Here is an 18387-nt window from a genome sequence, read left to right as displayed (position 1 = left end):
AGGTTTGTACGACCGATTTCTTAACTCTTTTGCATGAGCTCTCCTGACTAACATTGGGGGGACTGATATACAGTCCAGACTGCAGAACAAAATGACACTGTTCTACAATCACTAAGATTTGGCCTAAGTGATAATCTGTAAGTAGAGAACCACTTATGTGTTTGGGCATTATATAAAACCTAAACTTTGAATAAGTTGCAAGAGTATCTCCAGATACATAAGAGGTGATAACCTAAAATTTGTAGGACTGCTCATGGTATTCTCCATGGAATGACTACCAATTTTCACTTTCCAGGAAGCACATCTCATTGTGTAACAAAGGGAGGAAAAAAAAAAAAAAAAAAAGAAAAAGAAAAAAGGCCTTCATGACTACAGTGCTTCTGTGGTCCACAAATGGAAAGAACTGACTGTAATACGAATGTACACAAATCTTGCATTTGTGCGCCACTGGCACCCCTCATAGCTTGGCACCCCCAAGCAGCTGCTGCAGAATTTGCTACTAAGATGAAGGTTTCAAACATCTCTTCAGAAAAATATGCACTGTAGACTACAATTGCTTCATAGAGAAGGTGCACTACCACTTTTCAATACAGCTCAAGTCCCAAAATACAAATATTGGGGAAACTGAATACCAAAATACAATATGTTTCACTACACCATTAATGTGAGATGTCCAGTGGTAGTAATTGGTCTCATTTGTGTTTGGTCATATGACACAAAACACTTACATGGATAAATTGAAGCTATTTTATTTTTCTTTGTAGTTGTGTATGTCCAATAAATTTGTGTATGGTGATATTCTGCAGTTGAGTTTTTTTGTAAGCTCAACACGTTGTGACAGTATTTGTCTATGTTTTCATAACATTTGTCTGGTTAGTATTTTAAATGCAACTAGAATGATTTTATAGCTCTGTATTATTATTACAATATCTCTTTTACGGTAGGTACAAGTATGTACTAACCATCAGCAGTAGTGACAGGCTGTGGTGTGAACGTGAGGCTGCGCTGTGTGTTTGGACTGGTAGCTTGAAGTACACGCCACAGTGCCCAGGCTAATGCTGCAGGCATCCAGAGACGCAGTAGCCTTTGCTCCTCTTGCCGTCGGGATTCTAACCTGCAAGCAAAGCCCTTTTATTTTGCCATACATCTCTCTATATAAATGCATTTTACCTATTCTGAAGTGGGAATAGGGGTGGACATGTAAATGAAACTGCACATATCTGATTAGGGAAGGATCCCTTTTTCCCTCTGGTAATATTCATTATTTGAATTTCAACATTTGAAAGATTGTTATTAATTTTTCTTTACATAATCTACATTTTCTATGAGCTTTTACATGTCCTTTCACTATCATAGAAAGAGTTGCTGATTGGAATAAATCAAATTGAATGGTGTGAAAACCAAACTACATATGTGAAGTAAAACTTTACAGTGACCTGCTCAGTCCAGTAGTAAAAGAACAAGTAAGTTGACAATCTGATAATTAAATATTAAAGAGATTATCTTATATGCACTGAAACTTCCACTACTTAGAAGTATGTTTAGTGATATTAATCTTCCTAGGAGTAAAAACTGTGCAACAGCAGAACACAAATCCAGATGTTTGCATTTTAATTGCACTAATATATAAATTAACTCATCTAAGATCACTTACAGTTTCAGTTTGCCAGCATTTTCACATGCAGTTTCAAACTCTGTGATCAATTTCTCCAAACACTCCACAAATGCAAGAAATTTTCAGCTCAGAAATCAACCCAAGGTTTCAGACAACCTGGCCTCTGCTATATTCATTCTCTCAAGGTGACAATTTCATTGTTTGAGCAGAAAGCTTTTATGAGGTTACGAATGGTAGGAGAAGGCAGACTAAAGTTGTGAGGTGGACCAAAAAGTGTGCTCTTATAACTCAGATAATTGAAACTTGACCATAAAAAGCACAAGTGTTGGTTCAGTTTTCCACTGTGTACACCATTTTAGTCTGCCTGGAATAAGTTTTCTTTCTCATCACCATTTTCTTTCTCGCAAGTTCATATAGCTCATTTATTTTATGTACATCAGAATTACAGAATTCACTATATTTTCTCTTGAAGAAAATGAAACATTATGGAAACATCATCTTGAAAGAAAGAGTGTAGGCAGAATCCCACATCGAGCCATGCTATACCAACCAAGAGAAAGAAGGGGCATAGGAAGACCCAGAATGAGATAGCAATGAAAAATGAAGACTGAACAGTAACAAGAGCCTAAACCTTGAAGTGCAGAAGGAGAACGCTATATTTGATCACTGTAAAATGTAGTAATGGTTTTTTAGCTAGTTCACTCTTTGTGACAAATGTTTATGTATATCCACTTATTGCCATTATTCTAAGGCTTTTACAAGCTTTCCCAGTTTTTAGGTAATGTCATTGTAGAATGTAAACATTAATTGTTCTTATCTTCCTAAAAGATTCAAGAGACAATTACTCATAATTAAAAAGATAATTATCGAAGGCTATGTGACATTTCATAATATAATGAAAGTGATAGTCATATTTAAAACAAATTTCATTTTTAATAACAACATTATGAAAAGGACAGATTGCTGCTCACCATATAGTGGAATTCACAGACAGGCACAACAAAAAGAATACTAAACAAGTAAACTTTCTGCCACAAAACCTTCTTCTGAAGTAACAAACACACACACACACACACACACACACACACACACACACCATGGTGAGTAGCAATCTGTCCTTTTCTTTACATTGTCGTTATTCCACCCTAGATTTTCCATTGTTCAATTTCATTTTTAGATGTTTTGATATTCTTCTTGTAGAATTTATTTTTCTTTTGGTACTAATAAGATTTTATGTCATTGTAATTGTCATCCACAGGCACATGTCTTGAGATCACTTTTACCCTATAAATTACATTACAAACAAACTTGTGGTCACAGCTAAAACTTTCATTTTCAGCTGTTTTGTCTGGAAAATTTAGATCTTAAATCTTTGGCTGACAGTAGTCATTCGGTAATAATGAATTAATGCTGATCAGTTTGGCTTCTATGAAGAAATTCCCACAGAGAAAGCAATATATGATCCCAAAAACTCAATTCTGGCAAGCCAAACAAGAAAAATTACTCTCTTGATATTTTCTGGTACTTTAACAATTGTATACATTTGAATGCTAATATCATAAAATTTCGCTAGGGAAATGAAAACTTATGATATTAGAGGCATCTCCCATACATTAATCATGTTATATTTTAACAGCAGAAAACAAATTAACAATGGGAACACAGTGGTATAAAGTTAAATTTGGAATGGGTAAATATTACTTAGGATACACCACAATGTTCAGTTCTTAGGCCACTTCCGTTCTTGACCTACATAAATGATTTATAAAAGATATTGGAGGACTCTTCAAAAACTGTGGCTTACAAAATGTTCACTCCAAACAGTTAAGCTGTAAAAGACCTCTTACAACACAATTTCAGACAAATTAAAATGACTTACTGACACCAGAAATAGAGATCAAGGCATGCACGCTGTGAATTTCCAAGGTATCCTGATGGATAACAAACTGATGTTGCAACATGCATGGATAAATATACTATAAACCACATTTCTGCCTGATTTGCATTTTAAAAGCACACTCATTTTGTTGACCTGCAGGCAGGATTGCGTACTTTCACTCAGTACTGTCCTATGGAATTATTTTTTGGAGCAGCACAGCTACGCTAAGAAAAAGTATTTATTTTACATACGTGTTTAGTAAAAATATTGTGTTAAGTTGTCAATAATGTGCCATCTTACAAGAGCCTCATCAGTGACCTCTGGATTCTTACACTCATGTGTCTTTACATTTATTCCATAAGGCATTTGTGGTAACTAACAAAAGAGAACTTATGGTGAACAATACTATTCACAAAACTAGAAGTGAAAATATTTTCTTATGGACTTTAACAAGTTGCTGACAGACATGAGGCAGAAAACTAGAGTTCTCAGATAATAATGAAATATTAAAAAAAAAATATGGTACCTTATTATTTCTTCTATAATTCAATTAAATATTTGGACTAGAGGATGGAAATACCAGGTAACATTAATGTTCATATTAAACAGTTTTTAACTTTTCCAGTATACCGAGTTGATGGCATTCTTTGAAATCAATAAAGTCACATAAATGTTTTAGTTTGAAATTTTATATAATGTTGAGTGATGTAAGAAGAGGAGAAGTGCTTTGTTTTAAAAGTAGCTGCGGAGGCAATTTGTTGTTATCAAACATTAAATAATCTTCCTAAAGCCTTTGACACATTTTGCTGTTGGCAGATGCTTGCATGAGCACTGTGTGTCATTGTTGTATGTGGCGCATTTCCTTTTCAATTTAAGTTATTTTCATTTTTTCTCTCGTTTATGTTTTATTGTTGAAGTATTATTCTGCAGTATGGGGATGCAGTAATATCCTTTGGTAGAGTATGGGTTCTTTCCAGTCAAAATTACAAAAATTTAACTGAAAACTAAAATAATGAAAAATTCCTGGAATTATAAAAAAATTCCCGGGTTTTTCCTGATTTTCTCTCAGATGAAAAAATTCCCGGGTTTTTCCCGGATCTCCCGATTGTCCCGGGTTGTATACACACTGGTTAATTGTAACTTGACTACAATGTTAAATAGAAAAAACTTTCCTGATATTCCACAAAATATTGCATATTTGATCATGAATCATCTTTTGGCTTCTTAGGTCTCTGTCAGATGGCAGCTACTTCAGTTGTCATTTGACAACAGCCTAAGAAGCTGAAAGTCAGTTGAAATAATTAATAAAGGCTTATTCCTAAGTATGTTGAGGGTTTCAAAATATACAGCAAAAGTGAACCATATCAGTGGATAGAGCATCCCTCTAAGTTTGATTAATAACATGTGTCATGGCATAGTTGCAAAGTGCATCATTAGAGGGAAAGCATATCGGAACATGGTGTAAAATGGAACAGTGCATGTTTTTTGCCCTTGACATCCCTAAATGGGAGTCAGTTGTGATGGTTAAGTGATGAATTCATATAAAATATCAGGTAAAAACTAAATCAGACAAAACAATGCATGGGTGGTACAGTGTATTCAAGTCACTGGTTGCTTATGAGGTGAGGACAAAACAAGACAGCTGGGACCATCAGCAGAAAAGGCAGAGCATGCGTGGGAATCATTCACAAGGAGCTTGGAGAAATCGATGACATGTGGGAGCATAGAAATGCAGATTCAACAGTCAACTGTGTGATGCACTCTTGCATGTAAAACCATGCTGACTGCAGTTGTTATATGAACTGACCACTAGCTTCATTCTGACATCTGCAATGACTTTCTGTGGCATAGAAGTTGGCTTTCAAGAACATCATCATATTTTGTGTGTCTCTAAAGGTGAACTGCCACAACATGTGTGTTTTTACGCACAGAATATCCACATAAGATTGTGGAACACATTCATAATTCACCTAAAGTTAACATCTTGTATGCTTTGTCCCCTTCCACAGTTTATAGGCAGCTTTTATTTAGGGAGAAGACTGTGACTGGTTTCATGTGCCAGGACATGCTGCAGCAATACTTATGCCATGATTTTAGTAAGATATTGCAGACTTCATTTTGCGACAAGATTGTATTTCACCATACTTTCTTTCCAGTATTCATGATTGCCTCAATCCCAAACTGCTTCAGTGTAGGAATGGCAGTGCTTTCCATCATGACTTATTCAGTGGCCACCACAGTCACCTGAATTAACTCCATGAGATTACATTTTATGGCATTATGTCAAAGATGGTGCATCCCTGCCTCCACTGCCACTTAATTTGAAAGAGTTTCAAGGAAGGATAGTTAATGCAGTCATTGATATTCACCATGACATGATGGAATGTGCGAGGCAACAGTTGGACTGTCATATTGATGTGTGCCACATCACTAATGGTGCTCACGTTAAGCACCTGTAATGTGTGTTGAAAATGGTTGCTCTATCCACTGACATGCAGTTTTTTTCTACATGTCCTGTGGATTTTGTGTAGTCATCTTTTGAAAGTGTTTCCTATTTAAGATTATTTCGGAACATATCGACCATGGATTGTGTGTATTGTTTTGTTCTGAAATTAAACAGGAGATACTGAAATTCGTGATAAGAGTGATGAATCCTTCTTAGGAAATAAGCCATGTAATATGCTTTCAGAGTGACATTTAGATAAGTTTCTTACTTGTAATTTTCTACACAGGAGGTGACAAATAATAAATTTGTTCAAATGTCACTACAAAATGAATATATTACTCATCTGTTTCCTGAAAAGAATTAAATTAGAGCAATTCATTGAGAAATAATGAGTTTGCATATAGATAAGAGAGTGTTTTTGCCAGACACTTACAGTTGGCAGCGTTGTTCAAGGCGGGCGCGTTGCTCCATGTGCTCACGAATTAGTGCCAGCTTCTGTATTTCTCCTGTGAGTGCTCCACAGCCCACAGGTTCATCAGTCTGTGAAGCACAGCTGATAGTTTCGGCAGGCCACAGCAAATCTGTCTGTGTGGCTTGTGAGCATGCTGCTGCTGGCACCTCCCTCTGCATAACCTAAGCAGGGCATCGCATGATCAGTCATTTTAAATCTGGCTTCCTTATTTTTGTAGTGAAATACAAGTATTCTTAACAACTTTCAGTGCTGCTACAGCAACAAATTTTACAGCCCAAACACCCATAAATTAAGAAAGGGAATATCACACTAATAAAGAGGGTGAAATGCTGCACTGTGAATATGCACATGATACTCAATTTCCAACTACAGTAATGGGTAGTCCTTCTACAGCCTTTTTAACAGACTGCATATTCAGTAGGTACAAGCTACCATCAGCAAGAACAGTTAAGTGTAAACTTAACTTGGACATTCTTATACCAAGAAATTTCAAGCCTTTAAGATGTGGACACCATAATGAAACAAGTGTACGACATCTTACCCTAAAAGTTTAATAACTGTATATTGTTCTCCAGAATACATGTGGTGAATCATGCCTGTGACATTATGCACAGCCTTTCTTGAAATTTCAGTGCAAAATAGTCAGACTTATCCTTGAAGATCTTGCTGAGATGACAGTTATATTATGCAATGATGATAATTTCAAAATAGAAGTGCATTAAATTCTCATAGAGTTATGGGATTAGATACGAAAAGTATACTGAAAATGTATAAATAATGAAGCTTTTTTAACTGGTGACATTTACCAACTTCTGAGCAATATATGTTTATTTATTGCGCCATCAATTTCTTCATTCAACTAATGTAAGACTAACTAAACTACCTATGACACTGGTCAAATAGTAGAGTTTTAAAAATTGGAAATTGTGGCTGTAACGACATTATTTTGGGTAAGGGTTGTGGTCTTACATCACCATTAAGAACAAAAATGTAACTCTCAGGATCTACAGGTCAACATAAAGTTCATGTTACATAACTTAATATTACATATAAGCCAACAATGAAAAAAAAAAGCTAATTGAAAATGTGGAACTTTTCCTACAACTTTTATGGAATGTATTTCTATACCTGGCATCTGTGGTAGTTGTGTTTGTTGCGGGAGAGGCGGCGGTGTGGTGAAGCACGAGGAGAAGAGCCAGTATCAAAGCCGTCATCAGTATCTATGTCATCGTCATCTCCACGGTCATCATCTTGGTCGTTTATTTCAACTTCGTCGCTAAGTCGGTCTTCATCATCGTGGTCGTCAGAATCGAAGATGCCGCTCTCGTGGCTGCTGTCACTAAGCTTAGGGCGCACGGGTGGTGGCGACCTCTGCTCGGCCGTGAAGGGCAGCACGGTTGCCACAATGCGGCTGCCGGGCACAGCTTTGTCCTGTAACATTGATCTGAATGTATAAATACTTTTCCTCATGAGTAATTAACTATAAACTTAGTTTGAGCACATTCATAATATTGTACATTATGTTTATGATACACTTACAAAGGAAACTGAAAAATAATATCTGTTGCACATTTGTCGGTATACTTTTCCTCGCAGGTCTCTTAGTCCTAAATTTGCAGAGATATGGATTTCAGACAATGTGTTTGTCATACTCTGCAATTAGACTATACTGCAACACTGTTGTAGGCATCCAAGAGTATAGCTTAGAAAAGGACTTACACCTCCAGTGCAACATTTAAGTTTTGGTCATGGCTGCAGGAGGTTTCTGTATGGTTGTGTATGTGAATGTGTGTACTTTTGCTAGAGAAAGATCAAGAGCTCAAAAGCTAGTGTGAATGCTGTTTTCTGTTTTCTGTTGCATGTTTCTATGTGCAGCACATCAGTCCACTATAAATGAGTGGTTGCCTTTCCGTATCTTACATATTATACCAAGATATTAATTATACAGCTATGAATGTTTGTAGGAAGATCCGCAACTGATTTAGTGTTCATCACTGTGGACCAGTTTTCTTTAGACACTCCTTATAATGTTGGAATTCTAACTCAGCAGATGCTACTACAGACTTTAAAAGTTGCAGATGTACGGCTAAAGTGGTATACATACTAACATAAACCACCTTAATTAGCTATACAAAACCACACCATCAAACACACAAAAAACCAAATTCATAATTTCTGCATTGAGTCAACAGCATGTAACTTTGAACCATTTCAATTAATCCAAGTGCTGTGAATTAATTAACCATGGTTAAAAACCTTTCACTTATTCTCAGCAGTTAAAAAAATTGGTTTTTGATTAAGTCTTTGTCACAATGACACCTACAACTACACGAAAATAAACTCAAAGATATATTTAGCGTTGGGAGAAAGTATGACACTCAACTCTCTGTAACACAATTGTTGCTGTGTAATGTCTCTGACCTTATAGGTTGGACAGTAAATTTTATTAAAAACATAAACCCACACTAATATGACATTTTATTCATCTAAGTCATGTTTTGAGGGTACTGCTCGGTTTAGGAAATGCTACCTACTTCCTGTTTCAATCATAAGGAAAATCCCGTTAATCTTCAACTAGTTTCAGATATATGATGTTATATTTCTTCCAAATGCATGACAGTGCCATATGTACTACTTACAAATTCTAGATGCACTTACAAGCGTATTGTCTGTTTGTGACCGCATGCACACAGGACCACAGCAGCAGCGATGGGACCCACCCTGCAACATCATCAGCAGTCATTAACAGTCCATCCAACATATAGTTTAAAGATTGTAACTTTACAGAATAGAAACTCTGCATTTGAGTTGCTATCCAGTAACCTAGATTCTACGTTTTCATTATTTTTGTTTCATGAGAGTACATATTTAAGGAAAAGAAATTTTTAAGTTCCCGACAAGCACAATTAGAAGACCCTTATGGAAAGCTTTCAGTCACAGCCTTCATCAGTAGAAGAAAAACACACACCATTCATACACACAAGCAAGCACATCTCATACACGCATGACCGCCAACTCCAGCATCTCGGACTGGAATGCAGCCATGACATGGGACGCAAGCAGCAATCGGGTAAGGGCGAAGAAGTAGGAGGGATAGTAGTGTATAGGTAGGGAGAGAGACATGAATGCTGTCTGGTGGAGTGTCAAGGACTAGAATGTCAACAGGCACAGCATCTTGAGGTTGTGGTGCAGGAAGATGGGGAAAAAAGGTGTGAATAAGGAGAGGAGTGAACAAAGATGGGTGTATGTGTTGGCAGAGGGTGGTAAAAAAAACAAAAGGGTGGGAGGCGAAAATGGGGAGGAGATGATAGAACAGAGGGGTGGTAACTGTTGGGTGGAGGGTGTGGGGACAGAATATCACTGTAGTTGAGGCTGGGATAACTACAGGAGCAGCGAATGTGTTGTAAGGATAACTCCTATCTGCGTGATTCAAAGAAGCTGGTGTTGGAGGATACCATCCAGATGGCTCAGGAAGTGAAGCAGCCACTGAAATCAAGCATGTTACATTCAATTGCATGTTATGCCACAAGTTGGTCTACTTTGTTCTTGGCCACAGTTTGGTGGTGGCCATTCGTATTCGTGGACAGCTGGCTGATAGCCATACCAATATAAAAAGCTGCACAATAATTTCAGCAGAGCTGGTAAATAACATGTGGAATTTCCTGTACAGCCACAAAGGAGCGTCTGTTTTGTCACCATGTACCTCCCCGGACTGGAACAACTGAACCACATCCTTTGCCACGGCTTTGATTACCTATCATCATTGCCTGAAACAAGAGACACCCTGCCCACGATACTTCCCACCCTCCTAAAGTGGTGTTCCATTGCCCACCCAACCTCCTAAACATCCTAGTCCATCCCTGTGCCACTCCCAGTCCCAGACTCTTGCTACAAGGATCATATCCCTGTGAAAAACTCAGGTGCGAGATCTGCCCAGTTCACACAGCCAGCATTTCCTCTTCCAGTCCTGTCACAGGTTTATCCTACCCCATCAGGGGCCAGGCCACGTGTGAAAGCAGCTGACACTTGAACTTGAGACCTTTGCCTTTCCCTGGCAAGTGTTCCACTAACTGAGCTACTCGAGCATGAGTCACGACTCATCCTCACAGCTTCGTTTCTGCCAGTACATTGTCTCCACATTCCAAACTTCGCAGAAACTCACCTGCAAAATTTGCAAGACTAGCAACCCTGGAAGAAAGGATATTATGAACACATGGCTTAGCCACAGCCTGGGGGATGTTTCCATGATGAAATTTTCACTCTACAGTAGAGTATACAGCCAAACACACTGCCGACAGAGCTACCCAAGCATGACTGACGAGCCATCATCACAGCTTTACCTCCACCAGTACCTCATCTCGTACCTTCCACTTACCCATGAAAGGCAAACATCCTGAGTTTGAGTATCAGTCTGGCATGCAGTTTTAATCTGCCAGGAAGTTTCATATCAGCACACATTGCACTGCAGAGCGAAAATTTAATTCCAATTTTACGTTATTTGCTTGTTCCATGTGTCATAACTGTGATCCGTTGCTATGATGTGCAACAAGTCAGTTTTACAGGACAAAGAGAAAGGAAGCTCTCCTGCTTCATTGTCTCTTACATCTCTCTTCCCTGACAGATCACATCCAAATAATTAGAAATGTCACCTACAGTGTAAATGCCATAAAAATGTATAAATATTTATTATCCTGACATTATTAACTTACTAACATCAGAGCAGTTTTTGGTAAATTTCAGGATTTTAATTCCTAGGTGTACAACATACAGTCACATCTGCATGTTAAGTGGAAAGCACAAATCCTAAACATCCAACACTAGCCAAGTATGTGCTCCAAATCACGTATGAAAAGAATGAAGTTTCACTCTGCAATGAAGTGTGTTCTGATTTGAAATTTCCTGGCAGATTAAAATTGAGTGCCGGACTGGGACTCGAACCTTGGACTATTACCTATCACGGGCAACTGCTGTACTGATTGACGTTTCCAATAAGTCCCATAGTGCTCAGAGCCATTTTAACCATTTGATGTTTCCAAGTACAACGTATGACTGACCTTAACAGCTTTACATTGGTCAGTACTCGTGGAAGTGAAGTTATGAGAGTGGGTTGTGAGCTGTGCTTGGATAGCTCAGCCAGCAAAGTTTCCCAGGTTCGAGTCCTGATCCAGCACTCAGTTTTAATCTTCCAGGAACTTTCACACAGCAATGTACAATGTTGAAAGAGAGGCATAATGAGCATACTAGGCAGCAGTGGCACTTTGGGACTTATTCAGATTTAAGCTACATTCTGTGCCTAGTGAACTAATATTCCCCAAACTGATTGTATTTGATATGCAAGTTTTTCTGAGTCCAAGAAGACAGCATTAAAAATGTCCGTATATTTCTTGGAACTGCCCCGCATACGGGTTACGGGTAAACCCACCTATGTCTGCAGCTTTCACTGTCCTTCATTGCAGTGGAAGGTAGTTCACTTGGTTTCAGTCGGAAAACTCTACCCCAGAGAGTCATGTATATCTACTGTTTGTACATGATAAGTTGACGATTGGCGTGGTGGCTGTCGGGAACGGCCGTGCCCCCGCATTAGGCTGCCGAGGGGACAGCAGCGGTGAGGGGAGGTCGGCGTCAACTGCTTGTAGCAGCGCCTGCACTACCACACGTGTTTTGCGGTTAATACAAAACCGGAGGTGACACTCGCGAAAATATTGCCCGCGTAACACTTCCGTCGGATCGGAGACCTCCTAATTTGTTGACATATTTATGGTCGAGAGTTTTATCTATAACTTATGGCCGCGCGGATTAGCCGAGCGGTCTGCGGCGCTGCAGTCATGACAGTGCGGCTGGTCTCGGCGGAGGTTCGAGTCCTCCCTCGGGCATGGGTGTGTGTTTGTCCTTAGGATAATTTAGGTTAAGTAGTGTGTAAGCTTAGGGACTTATGACCTAAGCAGTTAAGTCCCATAAGATTTCACACACATTTGAACATTTTTATAACTTATGTATCGAAAACAATGAAAAATGAAAGTAGATGAATGTGCAACATCCGACACTATGAATCGGAAATTAAAAAAAAAAAAAAATTATTTTTGGAAACTGCTCGCACATTGCATTTACTTAACGCAGCATAGCAGTAATGTCCACAACGTGTAATTAACTGTGCTTGAAAGAACTGTCAAAATGATGTTCACTAAAGATAACTGTTTATTTGCCCGCCTTGTAAACACTATGAGATTGTTATCCTGAAATCATATTTATTTGATATTCTGTCGAACTTCTTGCTGTGGTATAGCGCGTTATCTATACAATCACAAAATTGTGTGGGATATTAGGAACCACCACATCTGCACCAGCCTCCCCTCCCCCCTCCCCCTCCCGTCGACGTCTGTTAGTTTCGTCAAATTCAAGAAGTTCGCAAGTTAGTGAAATCAGTTTCCTGCATGAAACTTCCTAACAGATTAAAACTGCGTGCTACATCGGGTTCCCAGGTTGAAGTCCCGGTCAGGTTTTAATTTGTCAGGAAGTTTGAAATCAAAGCACTGGCCGCTGCAGGGTGAAAATTCGTTCTAGTTTCTTGCGTCTTGCTGAATGTACTTGCCCAATTTGTCTTTTCGTGGAAGTACTTCTGAAACTTGCAGAAGAAGTGGGTGTTCATTACCGATGCGAAAGTATCATTGTCGAAAAGGAGAACGGTACAAAGACAGAGGGGCCGAAACACATGCACCGTTCGAACCTTTAAACACACATAGTTAGCATCACCAGTCAAGGAACTGCGAAATGATTTTACCAACCAATTTGTTTCATCAGAAGGGAAAGCAGAAGGGCAGTACAGACGTCTTTAAATTTTAGCTAATTTTTTAATGTTATCGTAAACATAAATGCATTACATTTGTGATAAAAGTAGTAAATACTGCTCGCAAAAATCGAAGAGTAATTAAAAAAGCAGTCTCTTGGTGAGATACCGCGCCGCATTTTTGTTTCCTGCTATCACATACTTGACTATACAATAGACAAGAGATGTTCTAAATTTGCATACGACACCCTCTAAGTTTTTAATCTAAGTAAAGTCCTCTGATTTTAGTTAATCGAATAGTGTTTCTTGATAACATCGATATGTACTCCTCTAATTTTTTTCAATTTTTTATTTTTGTGTTTCGTCACGATTTTTATTCACTAATAATAATGCAACAACTGTGGCGACTGCTCTGGTTTTTTAGAGTAACTGCACTGCTGTAGCAAGTGCTTGCGGCGAGTTCCTGAAGTAAACTTGCCCAATGACTTAAACTAAATTTGAGTACATTTCTGTTCTAATGTAAACATCCCAGCAACTGCTTACAGAACTTATTTACTAATGGACGCAAGCCTTTCGTAAGAATCCGCATCTAGGCCCAGCTTGACGCTCGGAGACAAATTAATATCTTCAGGTAGTGCCGATTTCCTCTGCATCTGGCAGCACTAGCGAAATCGTCAAGTTATCGTGGCCAAACTATATGGTGGCCTCTACACTTTCACAGCCTGTAACTTTATGTACAGCGACGTCTATGGGTCATGTGCGATCTGATAAATATTTCCATTTTTTAAAAAACCATTTATGCATGGTATTGGATAATTCACGACACTACTTTTCAGTCGAAATAAGTTCAACATTATATAAAGCAAACCATAGTGGCTGCAAATTCAAATTTTCTGAGAACTTGGAATACCTTAGTCAACACATTAAAATGTCGTTGCAGCGACAAACATATTTTAAATTTTTAATGCTTTCTTAAATTAAGGCATTTTTAAGGTCAATATATGATGCACATACCGTATCAGAGTGTTCCATCTCTAGTAAACGAAACTCTAGGAGCTCATTCAGCTCACGCAACTCAGCTACTTCGTCCTCTAATCGTTGTACACGCTCCTCGCTATTGTCGCCGGCACCATCTTCATTCACCTGCAATACAAACACAACAATATTCGGACAAATGTTACTTTCATTCCATTGATTTCTCAGGCCTTAAAGAATGGTACTCAAATGTGTAATTTACATACAGTGGAAGATTTTAATCACTGCATCTTAAATGCAGTATTCTTTTTCGTGTTCTTATGAACGATTAGAGAAATAAAAAGAGAGAAATTGTGCACTGGCGCACAGTCTATCTGTCACAAAATGTGGTAAATATAGGCACACTTCCGGTCACAATGAGTTTTGGTGCACACAACCCACATATTCTAAACCAAACCACAGTCATAAAGGCACTAAATATTACATTTGCACACAGAAAGTCGATAAAGTAACTATTTTTTAACGAAAATTTTGATTATAAATCATTAGGACGTGCGAGAACTAACCATGCTTCTTGGCAGACAAAGTAGACACCAAAAGTAGGAAATCTCCATCTCCACTTTTCTTATCAGGCAAATTTTAACAGTGAAAGTCTTTCCTACCAAATGTATCTGGAATGGCTAAATCAAGTTTATTTACGCCATCAGCATTATGTAATTATGGTAACTTTGACTCGACAGAGCTTACCCAGTATATGAGATGGAGTGTGTGGGAAGTGGGTGGGGCAACTCATGATAGTTTCGTTATGAATGGCGAAACAGATTTGAGATTTCACAAGTGATTTTCGGTACACTTGCTACTAGTCCTTGATACGCCGGGGCATTGAGTCAAACAGAGCTTGGATGGCGTGTACAGGTACAGCTGCCCATGCAGCTTCAACACGATACCACAGTTCATCAAGAGTGGTGACTGGCGTATTGTGACGAGCCAGTTGCTCGGCCACCATTGACCAGACGTTTTCAATTGGTGAGAGATCTGGAGAATGTGCTGGCCAGGGCAGCAGTCGAACATTTCCTGTATCCATAAAAGCCTGAAAAGGACTTGCAACATGTGGTCGTGCATTATCCTGCTGAAATGTAGCGTTTCGCAGGGATCGAATGAAGGGTAGAGCCACGGGTCGTAACACATCTGAAATGTAACGTCCACTGTTCAAAGTGCCGTCAATGAATACAAGAGGTGACCGAGACTTGTAACCAATGGCACCCCATAGCATCACGCCGGGTGATACGCCAGTATGGCGATGACAAATACACCCTTCCAATGTGCGTTCACCGCGATGTCGACAAACACGGATGCGACCATCATGATGCTGTAAACAGAACCCGGATTCATCTGAATAAATGACGTTTCGCCATTCGTGCACCCAGGTTATCGCAGGCGCTCCTGTCTGTTCAAATGGCTCTGAGCACTATGGGACTTAACATCTGTGGTCATCAGTCCCCTAGAACTTAGAACTACTTAAACCTAACTAACCTAAGGACATCACACACATCCATGCCCGAGGCAGGATTCGAACCTGCGACCGTAGCGGTCTCGCGGTTCCAGACTGTAGCGCCTAGAACCGCTCGGCCACCACGGCCGGCGCTCCTGTCTGTGATGCAGCGTCAAGGGTAACCGCAGCCATGGTCTCAGAGCTGATAGTCCATGCTGCCTCAAACGTCGTGGAACTGTTCGTGCAGATGATTGTTGTCTTGCAAACGTCCCCATCTGCTCACTCAGGTATCGGGACGTGGCTGCACGATGCGTTACAGCCATGCGAATAAGATGCCTGTCATCTCGACTGCTAGTGATACGAGGCCGTTGGGATCCAGTACATCGTATCACCCTCCTGAATCCACCGTTTCCATATTCTGCTAACAGTCATTGGATCCCGACCGACGCGAGCAGCAATGTCGCGATAGGCTACAATCCGACCTTTATCAATGCCGGAAACGTGATGGTACGCATTTCTCCTCCTTACACGAGGCATCACAACAACGTTTCACCAGGCAACGCCGGTCAATTGCTCTTTGTGTATGACAAATCGGTTCGAAACTTTTCTCTTGTCAGCATGTTGTGGGTGTCGCCACCGGCACCAACCTTGTGTGAATGCTCTGAAAAGCTAATCATTTGATCACAGCATCTTCTTCCTGTCGGTTATATTTCGCGTCTGTAGCACGTCATCTTCGTGGTGTAGCAATTTTAATGGCCAGTAGTGTATTTACATAGGGGGCTAGTAATGTTTTGTAGAACAACATAGCACCAACTAGCACTCCAGTATATGTGGAAGTTGAGAGCTGCCACTCTGGAGGTTCACGTTTGTGCCCATATAAAGGCTATTTGTAGGTATGAATTTCTAACAACAAATCTTTGGTTAGAGGCTTCTTATAGTATTTCATCCTAACCTAGTGGTGGACGTATTCATAACAAATGCTCCTCCTCCTCCTCCTCCTCCGTCCGAAAAGGCCACGGAAGGCGAAATGTCACCGACCGACCGTCACGTCATCCTCACGGATAAGCGTCACTGGATGCTGTTATTGAGCGGCATGTAATCAAAACACTGTTCTCCTGGCCACTGTCAGTTTTCGTGACCGAAGCCGTTACTTTTCAGTCAAGGAGCTCCTGAATTGGCCTCACAAATGCTGAGTGCACCCTGCCTGCTAACAACGCTCGGCACACCCGGACGGTCACCCATAGATTTCTAGCCAAGCCCGACAGCGTTTAACTTCGGTGATTGGGAATCGGAGTTACCATCATGGCAAGGCCGTCGGCCTTCATAACATATAGTGTCACAAATTTCTGTAAACAGAATGCTTTCTCAGGATCTGATGCTGTTATTTTTGTAGCCAACGCTAACTATTGCGTACGACCCAATGACAGAAACTACAAGAATTGAATGGAATCTACAAGCTTCGAGCTGACCCATTTCTGAAAGATGTTTAATATATGACTCTCGCACAGTGTAACGCATGCATAGGTGGCAGACTCGGCTGACCTGTGGTCCGAGGCGCGGCCAGCACAGCTTGTCGGGAGCGGCGGCTGCTTCTTCCTCCGGCTGCTGCTGCTGCTGCTGCTGCAGCGGCAGTGACTGGGGCTCGTCCTCCTCAGCCACTGGCTCCAGCTCCATAAACTGCGAACAAGGCACAGCACACCTCACCTCACCTGCAACCTTCTGTCAGTTGCTAACTGCGACACAAAATATTAATAATAATGTGGGGGAGCAACTACGCTCCTTGTACTTGAATATCATTTACAGACGAGAGCTTTTTTTTTTCCCTAGGTCCGATCGCTCACGAAATCAAACCGCAGGAAAATCCAATGAAGGTTTGAGCAGATGAGTTGCGCAGTGCCTCTACTAAGCCCGTCGATTGTGTCACGTCACAATGTTTATAGTTCTGATTGTACAGAGGCATAGAATCTCCTGTCAAGTTCTCCACGATGAGAGGTTCCGCCTGATTTCATGCATCCCACATAACATAGCTGTCATGGGTGATTGCAAAACGCGGCAATGGCGCAAGAGCTTCCAAAGGAAGACTGTGTTTAACGTCCCGTCGACATCGAGTTCATTTGAGATGGAGCACAAGCTCGGATTTTGTCAAGGATGTGGAAAAAAATCGGCCGTGTTCTTTCGGAGCAACCTCCCCGCCATTTGCCTTGAGCGATTTAGGGAAATCGTGGAAAACCTAAATCTGGATGGCCGCACGCGGGTTTGAGCCATCGTCCCCCCGAATGCAAGAACTTTCAATCATAACGTGTAGATGCGTGATGCAGGCGCTCAACAGGCGGGTCAAAAACATTTTTTCACTTAGGCGACATATCATTTGTCGCCCCACCCCCTTGACATATCATTTGTCGCTCCACCCCCTTCTCCTCTTTTCCCTCGAACACTTTCACCTGTTTGCTACTGATTGTGATAAGCACTGTATGTAAATCTTGCAGCTGGGAGTCTCTGTCCCCAGCTCGGCGCCCCAAACGGCCGCTACTGTGATACTTCTATAGAAATCTTGCATTTGTTGCACCTCTGGGGCTCCCTCTCAGCTTTCCGACCCCAAGTGGTGGCTTGTGTCGCTTGGGTCTTAAACCTTCCTGGCGGACACAGAAGAAAGCGAGTGTCAACCGATGAACCTGCTCAACGAATGGATCAGGCGATTCCAGAAAATTGTCTACCAAGGGCAAT

At 40.4% G+C, this 18387-nt stretch overlaps 1 protein-coding gene across 1 annotated transcript in view; it reads right to left on the bottom strand.

Moving 5' to 3' along the window:
• The window catches only part of LOC126187454 (centrosome-associated protein CEP250-like), a 537002-nt gene that overhangs the window by 42506 nt on the left and 476109 nt on the right, over positions 1-18387 (bottom strand). The window contains exons 4-9 of the mRNA XM_049928545.1: positions 17206-17340; positions 14211-14339; positions 9071-9133; positions 7541-7843; positions 6374-6573; positions 963-1114 (exon numbers count right to left, since the gene is read on the bottom strand). Of these exons, the coding sequence (XP_049784502.1) occupies positions 963-1114; positions 6374-6573; positions 7541-7843; positions 9071-9133; positions 14211-14339; positions 17206-17340 (982 nt within the window). The remainder of the gene's footprint in view (positions 1-962; positions 1115-6373; positions 6574-7540; positions 7844-9070; positions 9134-14210; positions 14340-17205; positions 17341-18387) is intronic.

This window comes from Schistocerca cancellata, chromosome 5 (assembly GCF_023864275.1).
Source record: "Schistocerca cancellata isolate TAMUIC-IGC-003103 chromosome 5, iqSchCanc2.1, whole genome shotgun sequence".
NCBI classification, from domain to species: domain Eukaryota; kingdom Metazoa; phylum Arthropoda; class Insecta; order Orthoptera; family Acrididae; genus Schistocerca; species Schistocerca cancellata.
This window is presented reverse-complemented; position numbering and strand designations above follow the sequence as displayed.